Source organism: Diachasma alloeum, unplaced genomic scaffold, assembly GCF_001412515.2.
Source record: "Diachasma alloeum isolate Michigan unplaced genomic scaffold, Dall2.0 Dall_scaffold_01053, whole genome shotgun sequence".
Taxonomy (NCBI): Eukaryota; Metazoa; Arthropoda; class Insecta; order Hymenoptera; family Braconidae; genus Diachasma; species Diachasma alloeum.
The window spans coordinates 1-10,361 of NW_021681165.1; the positions used below are offsets into that span (position 1 = coordinate 1).

At 38.7% G+C, this 10,361-nt stretch overlaps 2 protein-coding genes across 2 annotated transcripts; both read left to right on the plus strand.

Annotated features, from left to right (window-relative positions):
* The first annotated feature begins 2,052 nt into the window (after positions 1–2,052).
* LOC107045690 lies at positions 2,053–3,075 on the plus strand. Its single transcript, XM_015268024.1, has one exon. It carries the CDS (start codon positions 2,053–2,055, stop codon positions 3,073–3,075), a length of 1,023 nt encoding a protein of 340 aa, XP_015123510.1.
* A 34-nt stretch (positions 3,076–3,109) lies between these two features.
* Positions 3,110–4,607, plus strand: LOC107045691. Its single transcript, XM_015268025.1, has 3 exons — positions 3,110–3,197; positions 3,252–3,531; positions 3,671–4,607. The coding sequence occupies exons 1-3, from the start codon at positions 3,110–3,112 to the stop codon at positions 4,605–4,607; spliced, it is 1,305 nt and encodes a 434-aa protein (XP_015123511.1).
* The last annotated feature ends 5,754 nt before the right edge of the window (positions 4,608–10,361 follow it).

The window sequence follows — 10,361 nt, forward strand, 5'->3', positions numbered from 1 at the left end:
GAGCCTCCAGCACTGAGGAAGTGCCTGATAATGTTAGCGTAAAAGAGTCCCTCATCGTAGTGTGATATCTGACTGATGTCTATAGAGTAATGTCGTCATATTTTATATCATTTCTCCATTGAGGAATTTTAAACACAGATGCCCACACACCACTGTATCATAATCTTGATATCGTTTATGATTATACTTAATAATGCTACCAACACCGACATAATGTATCAAATCTTGAGGTGGATGAAGGTTACCAAAACTATCAAAATAGATGAATTCATTGTTTCGTTTCTTGTATGCGACCCAATGCGTTCCAGGTCCATCTTTATCATCAAGGTTGACAATTGCTGATTCATTTTTACGTGGACCTGATATGGGCATGTCGTTTCTCATATACACGCCACGAAAATATGGGATTCTCATGATCTTAGCGTATTTTACCAAGTCGATATCGGTGAGAGCTCGGTGTGGTAGCTTTAAACGTTTTTTAAATGAAGACCCAAGCCTTTCTTGTAGGGTTTCAAGTNTTCTCCTAGAGCTTATTTCGCAGCATTGGCATCATTGATAGCTTTTGCTATGCCTGCTGCACCACCAGCTAGAGCTCCGGTGGCACTTAAACCTGCAAATAAAGGTATCAGGAAAGGTAATACACCTCCTATTTTAGCAGGGACAGATAAGACGCGGGGTAACCGCACCTGCTTCCTACCACCTTTACTTCTAACTGCATCTCGTGCACCCTTGAGCGCTGTTTTAATAGCATCACTTCCAGGACGCATAGAAGTCTTAGCCGCTTGTAGAATTTGTCTCAAGGCTATTTTTTTCTTCTTCCCACCAACACCTTGACATTTTCCCCTCTTTTTCTTGACTCTTTTACTTCGTTTCATTCCCATGCCTAGAGAAGTTTTTGCCTTCATAGTGTTAGCTATACCCCAAGCGGCAGCTTTTTCACCAAAATTTGCGTCTTTAGCTGAGACTCGTTCCCAGGCTTTCTCTGTAAGAACTTTATCTGCCGCGTGTCGTGCAGTTAGGTTATGTCGGTTCTCAGAATAGGCTATATCGTATTCTTTACAGGCTGCATCAAGTGTCCCAGGACCACAATACTGATATCCTGGTATATGCAATTCTATAGGAAGTTTATTAATGATACTGTTCACTAAACCTTTGCCTTGATGTTCTCTCTTACGTTTGCACACTTTCATGGTTGTACAAGGACTGGCTGATAATGAATTGAGTAGCGAGTATTTATAGGTTTCCAAAAAAAATCTATAAATGATGATGCATTTTATATTTCAAGTTCAGTCATCGACCATGCGTTTCAAAGAGCAGAAGACTAGACTACCAATAATGAATTTTGATAATTTGACACGTAACAAAAAAAGAGAGAAAACACGTCATGGACCTTTATTACCTAACAGTGTACGTGGAGTTATCTGTGAACCCTCAAATTGTGGGAAAACAAATGCATTATTGGCACTCATAGTTCACCCCAATGGTTTAAGATTTCAGAATATCTACGTCTATTCAAAATCACTCAATCAACCCAAGTACCAGCTGCTCAAAAGTCTAATTTCACCCATCAAGGATATAGGATATTTTCCATTCAGTGAGCATAATGATGTCATTAAGCTTGAGGATGCTCGACTGAATTCTATTATGATATTCGATGATATAGCCTGTGAAAAACAAGATAATGTACGAGCATTTTTCTGCATGGGTCGACATATGGATGTTGATAGCTTCTATCTTTGTCAAACGTATGCCCATGTACCTAAACATCTAGTGCGAGATAACACCAATCTGCTGATTCTCTTTCGCCAAGATGATATGAATCTTAGACATATTTATAACGATCATGTGAATACTGATATGTTATTTACAGAATTCAAGGACTTATGTGCAAAGTGTTGGAATGAAAGTAAATACAGTTTTATTATGATTGATAAAGATAGTGAAATTGATAACGGTCGATATCGAAAAGGATTTGACAGTTTCTTGAAAAGATAAATACGCCCTTTCCAACGAAACTAAAGGTAGTTCATCTGTGAACGTACTCGTGTCAACATGCAGAGCGAAAGTTTCAAGAAGGAGACAAATACCTTGCAGAATATTACTCAAGCGAGTGACGGTATTCGCCGCAAGCATAAAATGATAAAACTGGGTAGAGAAACTACTGAGAAGGCTATGAGTGAAGTGCTTAAACCAGTGATAACACCTCTCGAGAAGTTGGTGGATCAAACGAAGGAACGTTCACATAAAACGAAAAGAGAGAAGAAGATATCTAGTACTCCTACGCGGATGCTGAAAACTGAGGGCTATGATTATGGAGATCCTTCTCAATATCACTCTCAATATGATCCATCTCAATATCACTCTCAATATGATCCTTCTCAATATCAATCTCTGGAAGAGCCCTCATTTGATCCAGATTGGGGATATACAAGCACTCCTGCGAGAAAGATATCACCAATGACTCCAACTGATCATATTTCATCAACTAAACTGGATTCTCCTATAGACTCACAAAAACTTCTTCGAACGTATTTGGACCGCTATGATACAGATTGTGAGAAAAGCGGTTTGGATACAGAATTGGATGTACGTTACTTCAGAAACGGTATGAAGATTGGTGATTCTTCAGTCACTTTTCATGGAGATTCGATGAACCTCAAGGGTGAGGACTATCCTTTGACTCCTGGTTTAATTGAATTGATCTTCAAGAAATCACCTAACATGAGCTTCATAACCGAAACTGATAAAAATACCTACGGTAATATTATACAGAGTACAAATGCACATCGAATGTACTATAAACCTGACAGACCTTTTCGAACGGGTCACAGTATGAAATATCGCAATATCATTGAAAATCTCATCAAATCGGAGAAAACTGGGACAGCCCTCCCTCATGATATGATTGCATCAGTAAAACCTAGAAAAATGGACTATGTGTATTGGGACGATCCTAATGAGTTAGTGGATAGACTTCGACTGCTTATGGCCTCACAGTCAGCTGGCAATATGAGTCACACCAATGAAATCATGTCAATAATGGAGGAGTTACGTGAAGCTCGTATTATTATTTAGTGAACTGTAATCAAAATAATCCATCATTTGAAACATGAGTGTTGACGTGTTCGGACGCCAATTGGGCACTGATGCTGTGAGATCTATCGGCAGCCGGGATGCTCCTGGTGAAGGCTTTAAGTGTACGTCTGATGGACAATATGATATGGATCATCAAAGATTATGTAATTTAGCAGATCCTGAAGAAGATAATGATGCCATATCCTTGAAGATGATACGCAATATGTTGAAAGAGGAACTTCGCCTCATATATAATGTGACTGGATCTATGGGTGGTAGAATTGATGGAATTGAAACCATAATCCAATCGTTCCAGATGAATTTTCTGAAGACTATGAGACGAAAGAATGTTGGTGATGAAGAAGTACAAGAACAACTGAACAGTCATTCTGGAACCATTCAACATATAACTGAGGAACTGACAACACTAAAAGATTCTATTGCACATGAGACCAAGTTAATGCTGGATGGTTTATATTCAAATATAAATGAGCAATTGAGGGGAATAGAAAAAGAAGAAGAAACTGACCAGCAGTTATCCCTACGCAACTCGGAAATAATAGGTGATTTGGATAGACGTCTCATTGCATTGGAGAATGGACAACAAGAAGGCAACAGTCGTGGAGGAGCTTCATAGACCAGCTCGACGAAATTATCCACGTCGACGTGTTGAAGTTCGCGGGCTGGATGAGACGTGGCAGGCAGATCTTGTGGACATGAGTGCCTATTATCGTGAAAATGGAGGTTATAAATTCCTTTTGACAGTAATCGATATCTTCTCGAAGTATGCTTGGGCTGTGCCTACGAAGACGAAGAATGGAAAGGATGTGAGCAGTGCTATGAAGTCCATACTTGAACAGGGCCGTGTCCCACAGAAGTTACACGTGGATAGAGGTAAAGAATTCTACAATAGTCAATTCAAAAGGCTAATGCAGAATTATAGCATTACTATGTACTCAACATTCAGTAACCTCAAAGCATCCATCTGTGAGCGATTCAATCGCACGCTCAAGGAGAAAATGTGGAAACAGTTCAGTTTGCAAGGGACATACAAGTGGATTCCCATTGTCACGAATTTGGTTCAGTCCTATAATAACACCAAGCATCGCACAATTAAAATGAAACCGAAGGATGTTACTGCCGCTCATGAGAAGTACCTCTTACATCACGTCTTTGGGCAACTCAAAACTTATAATACAAAAAAAATCAAGTTTAAGGTTGGAGATAAGGTGCGCGTCAGCAAATACAAGAATGTATTCCAAAAAGGATATACGCCCAATTGGACAACGGAAATATTCACGATAAGTCAAGTTGTGAAAACCAATCCTGTCACCTATAAACTCACGGATTATGAGGATAACCCAATTGAAGGTGGATTTTACCAAGAGGAATTAACGAGAGTTACGAATCCTGATGTTTATCTCATAGAGAAAATCCTTCGAAGATGTGGAAATAAAGCCTTTGTTAAATGGCTAGGTTTTGATAGTTCTCATAATAGTTGGATAAATAAAGATGAGTTAAATAATAACTAAGTAAATAAAGAAGATTCTTTTTATAAGGAAACATTTATTATTTTATTTACAATAGCCGTATGGTACAGTATCGTAAGAGTCTGTTAACAATATTCTCTTGTCATCTTCCCAACTCAAAGCTAATTTCCTTTGCTCAACAGTCCTAACTTCATGTTTATCGCTCTTAATCAAATATTATGACTTAACAACATGATTATGATTATCGAGACAATCTTTGTAATCATCAAATTTGATCCTTTTCAGTACTGATCCTTTCACTCCTTTGGCACGTTTCTTTGCTCTCTCATTCCTATGAATCCTAAAAGTATACAATTTTGCTCTTAATCCTACGAACTCGCTCATGACTTTACCATTGCATTCATCCTTCATAAGTCCCACTACTTTCTTATTCACGAGTGGCATTCCGTATGCATTATCTTTTGAATAATCTGATGTATCAAATTTTGAAATATTTTCCTTCATATATGCATAAATATCACATCCTTTAAATTCATACAAAAGACTGTCTGTGTCGGTGTACATAAGTTTAGCCTCATTACCGAATTCTTTCTTAATGGACTCATAATGGAAATCATAGATAAATATTTTGGATAGATCCAGAATTGAGAAGCCAACGTAAATAGGTTTATTGAAACACATTTTTGTGCAATTCAATTGAATAATGACCAAATTATCGTCGAAAATGGTGGAACTGTGAAAGTTGGGTTGAGCAATGAGAACTTTGTCTCCCCACCTGCCCTCCCATTTAGTGACCAGCTTTACATTTTTTTGTTTCCTCACATTCTCAATAGTTTTACCGAAAACTGAGTTACTCATTAATTTTAAAAAAAATTTCTCAAACTCATTCCTGGATCTCTTTCGCAAATCAGTATTTATATCAATGTACGGTTTCAGCCATGGCGCTTGATTAAATTCCAGTACTCGGTGAATTTTTATCAATTTTAACCCTAACTTCAGACATTGTTTAAGATTTTGATAATGAATCACATACTTCTTTTTGGAGAGCAATGTCGTGATTAATTTCTCCATTTTTTTATTCGGGGGAACAACATGTTCTGGACAAAGTGGTAAATCTTTGTGAGTCTCAAAGAGCTCCCTGGGATACTCTAAGTCGACTTCCAGGATATACCCTTTGTTTGAATTATCTGGAATTGTATGCACGTCGATAATTGATGAATCAATCCACTTGAATGATCCGTATGGTAAGTATTGCGACATGGCTGCACCATACAAGTTGTTCACATCGAAATACATTAGATAAGAGGTCTCTTCCATAGGGTTGAACTCCTCTTCCATATACCTATTGTTGGCATGAGCATAACGATTTGAGCATTGAGCTAATCCACCTCGAATTCCTTTCTCAATGAATAAATGCATTTCAACATCTGTAAGAAGCTCAAGTTTAACACCAGTACATTTCAGCATAGCATCAAATGCTAATCCTGGTGCTGTGAAATAGTGCAGGGGATCAAGTTCATACACGGAAAAACAAGTACTTCGAAAATTTTGGAAAATATCAGCCAGAAGGATGACATCTGTCGTCAGATAAAGATCGGAATATTCACCCAAAGATGCAATATTAAAAGTATCCCAAACTTTCTGAGCATGTGCATAGTCTTCAGCAGAGACACTCTCATCATTCAATTTGGAATAGAAATCGGGGATTTGAGATAACTGAGTGTCATTAAGTTTCTCCCAGGAGTCGATATACTCATAAGGAAAAACTCCCTTTCTCGTTAAAAGTTGGAATTTCTCTTCATCATCGTTGCAGTAATTTCGAATAATTGATTTATCCTGATCACTGAGATACGATGCTAATTTTTCCCTACTACTCGCCATAAATCGGAAGGAATCTATGAAACGCAAATTAACAACTGTCCCATCAACATTTTTGGTAAAAGAGATATATTTTTCTTTATTAATAGGCAATAAATTTACGTGGCCTGGGAATTTTGTAGCGAGAGTCTTGATCAGAAAATGTGAGTCATATCCGGTGAGGTTATGAAACACTACTGGAATTGTATGAGAATTTTGATAATTGATATTACATTGAGGGTGCGCCGGACCACGATACTTGCCTGTGAAGTGGCAATGATCGTGATGTTTTCCATCAGTTTCGGTAAAAGATTTACCACAGATGTGACAGACTTGAGCAATATCGAAATCCCAAGCCTCTTCACGGGTGAGGGGCTCCATTGGTACATTCATGTTCAAACAGGTATCGACCTCATTAGCTATTCTGTATAATTCATCTATGAACCATTCAATACAATCCGGTCCACGGTTCATCGTGAAATGTGAGCGAAAATCGTCAAAAGCCCACTGGAGATAGAACGCTACACTATAAGGAACGTGCTTCTGATATGAAGATTCAGATTTGTTTGGCTCCAAAATGCATTCTAAATTTGCATAGATTACGAAGGGGACCATCTCTTTAAATCGATAATTCTTAAAGTCAAGATATTTGCTTCCTCTTCTGGCAACACCATTCGATATTCATTGATTGCAAAGCAATCTGCCTTATGGCTGTCGAATGATTTGAGTGTTTGGAAATGGCTCAGACAATGGTCACAAAAAAATAAATGATGTCGATGCTTAGACAGTTGTGATCCAACAAGCCGAGATAAATTTCTAATCCAAGTGAAATGATAAATTGGTTCAGTGTCACGTTCAATCTGAGCATCGTCACAGATCAATAATAGATGAATCTTGGACCAGCTTGACTTGATTTTACTTAAATATAATGGAACTATATCTTTATCATTATCAATTCCATATACGTTTACCGACAGACCATTCATTCGTTCGAATTTGGGAATGTTCTTGAGTTTCATCGGAAATTCCAGTCCAGTATAATCAAGTTTCGTGACTCCATCTGGTAGAGTAGCCAAAGAGTAATGAGNTATCTGGTAGAGTAGTCAAAGAGTAATGAGGATATGAGCTCAGCCTATCAGCGTTAGTTGTAACTGGATACAGTGCTGCTGTGATCCCCCATAGGAAACAAAATGCATCTCTGTTCCTAACATTGACTACGGCCCTTTTGGTTTGTATGCATCGCGGTAATGGAATGTACGTGCTCGAACCCGCTGCTAATGGTGAATATCTGTTCATATTCATTGTGAGATTGATAACCTCAATCAGTTCCCATCCAGAGTCCTTCTCTTGGAAATCCTCAATTTTTGCTAGAAGTGGTTCTGTGATGTTATCCCTAAACTACTCTTCAATGTTGATAGTGGGCAGAATGATTTTATTTCTGGTGTTGAAATATTTCGTTTCTTCAATCATTTCATCATTCTTCATGACTTGGAACTTACAGGTGAGGATTCCATTAGCCTTGATATTGCCCTGTTCTCGTAGAGCATCCTTCAAATGAATGATAGCAAGAGCCTTTGCATCCTCAAGAAAAGACTGAGGATCCTTGTGAGTTAGGTTTATGATAACACCTGTCTTCATTCGACTCCTAAAGGCTTATTCCAGATCCTCCAAGTCACTCTATCATTTTTGTCTTCATTTGACGTCTCACCAAGTCTCCCGCCATGGTGTTGTTGTCCTTTTCTTTTGAACTTCTCACAATAGCTGTGCAGAAAGGACAGCATCGTTTGGATTCGCCGTTTATCTGCCATCGATAGTTGAGCATTGTCCTTTTTCAAAAGTTTTTCAAACAGTTTGATGTAATTTTCACACATTCTTATCCACTTCTCAGAACTTGTAACAGATTGATTCCTGTATGCTCCTTCGATTAGGTCCAAAATTTCTAAACACTTCTTGGAATCCATCATGCTTGAATATATTTTCACAGAATTTTTTTTTTGTTAAGCCTTTTTGCGATGACTAGTCGCGCGTGAACTAACTCGAGTGGAGTCCGTCACGCTTTATATAGAGATTCAAAATATAAAAAAACAATACTTGGACTTATTGACCATTTGCTGTCACCTTGAAGGATTCTCGAAACCGTTTACGTTGCAAAAAAATGCTGCGCAAGCATGGAAAACAATTCTTGGAACTGTTTACTACGCGGTCGCCGTAAACGATTCTCGGAACTGTTTACGCCGCGCAAGAATACTGCGTGAGCTCGGAAAACAATTCTTGGAACTGTTTACTGCGCTGTCGCCTTGAACGATTCTCGGAACTGTTGACGTCGCGCAAGAATACTGCGTGAGCACGGATGAGCTCGGAAAACTATCCTTGGAACTGTTTACTGCGCTATCGCCTTGAACGATTCTCGGAACTGTTGACATCGCACAAGAATACTGCGTGAGCACGGAAAACAATTCTTGGAACTGTTCCCTCGGGGCTGTTGAGCAGCACAATTCCTGAAACTGTTTACCACTGCATACGATCGCATTCCATTCTAGGAGTGTGAGGAGGGGGAACGAAGTATATAATGGTCACGAACCGATCATGGAGGAATCAACACAGATAAACCCCTTCAAAATATTTCCGTTTTTAGGGAAAGAAGTGAAAAATGAAATGTTCAAGGAACTATTGCAAGCTCGTTTGAAAAGACGTCGTGCTCCATGTCTAGGACGGATACGTATCACAGATAAGATAACATGTGTGAAACAAACTGTTTGTGACGATGCGCATGAAGGACGTAAGAATGTGCAACGATGTCTACCAAAAAAATGGACTTTAATGAAAGATGAAGGAGGATTTAAATTTCAATACGAACATGAAATTTGTACCAGTAAAGATCCTAACACAATCATTCCGTATCTCACAGTGAGGCAGCAACCTGCGTCACTTGTTAGCATTGCTGCTAGTAGTTTGCTCAATTGGACTAATGGAGGTAGACTAGACGAAGAAGATATCGAGTTTGCTGATAGAATATGCGAATACAACTCAAAAATCATGTTATTCGCATTCAGTGCGAATTCGGAACTTTGGCCGCTGCCTTTGCGGTATGAATCCTATGGAATGTACCCGTCTGCATATACCCGAACTCTTGAAAGGAAAATTGTACCTTACTGCAATAAGAAATGTTGTGATTTTCGGAGATCTTATGTTTTCCATCCCGCGCAACCAATTTCAAATGTTTACTACAAAGACCAATTAGTATCATGGACTGAAGAAATACGAAATTGGTGTATGAGAACGGTCAACTACCGTTATTTTTGTGTTTGTGAAGCATAGTGTGATGCAACAGAAAGTGGGGATGGACTTAGAGAGGGGATATGAGAGATCATGTGACTGGACTACGCCCTATAAATTGGTAACACTCAAGAGCGCGCTTTAATATTCAACGCAACTGGAGAGATAGCTTCTCACTCCAACACACCTATTAACGAACATTATTTTTCGTGGAAAAATATAATACAGGTAAATATTCTAATGTTATTCCTTTACCCACTGTTTTTTTTCATTACTAAAAAATCAACTCAGATTTTGGAAAATATTTCGTTTGTTTCAGAAAAAAACAATGAGTGGAGAGAAACGAAAAATGTCATCTTACACCAGAATCAACAAAATTGCGCGATTGGAGTCTGATTTTGCAACAACAAAAATCATGGACTTGGAAGTCGATAAGGCGTACAAAATCGGAGAACTCCGAACTGCACCGGTAGGTACCACATGGGGGCCAAAAGTACTGGCTTTCCTGGATGATAAATTTTTCATCTGGCGGCCGAAAAGACTCTCCGACCTGCTAACTGAGACCCCAGAAGAGCTGGAAACTCTGAAAAAGGATGCAGAATAGGGGATTCTACGCATTCGTTTCCTGCCTGGTCAGTACAACCCCTGTGAATTTTTTACTAT

What these genes read in the sequence shown, in the direction of transcription:
- LOC107045690 (XM_015268024.1), top strand. Translation starts at nt 2,053, where the DNA reads ATGCAGAGCGAAAGTTTCAAGAAGGAGACAAATACCTTGCAGAATATT.
- LOC107045691 (XM_015268025.1), top strand. Translation starts at nt 3,110, where the DNA reads ATGAGTGTTGACGTGTTCGGACGCCAATTGGGCACTGATGCTGTGAGA. An exon ending in TCCTGGTGAAGGCTTTAAGT is followed by an intron (nt 3,198 to 3,251) that starts GTACGTCTGATG and finishes GTAATTTAGCAG; the next exon opens with ATCCTGAAGAAGATAATGAT. An exon ending in TCTATTGCACATGAGACCAA is followed by an intron (nt 3,532 to 3,670) that starts GTTAATGCTGGA and finishes ATTGCATTGGAG; the next exon opens with AATGGACAACAAGAAGGCAA.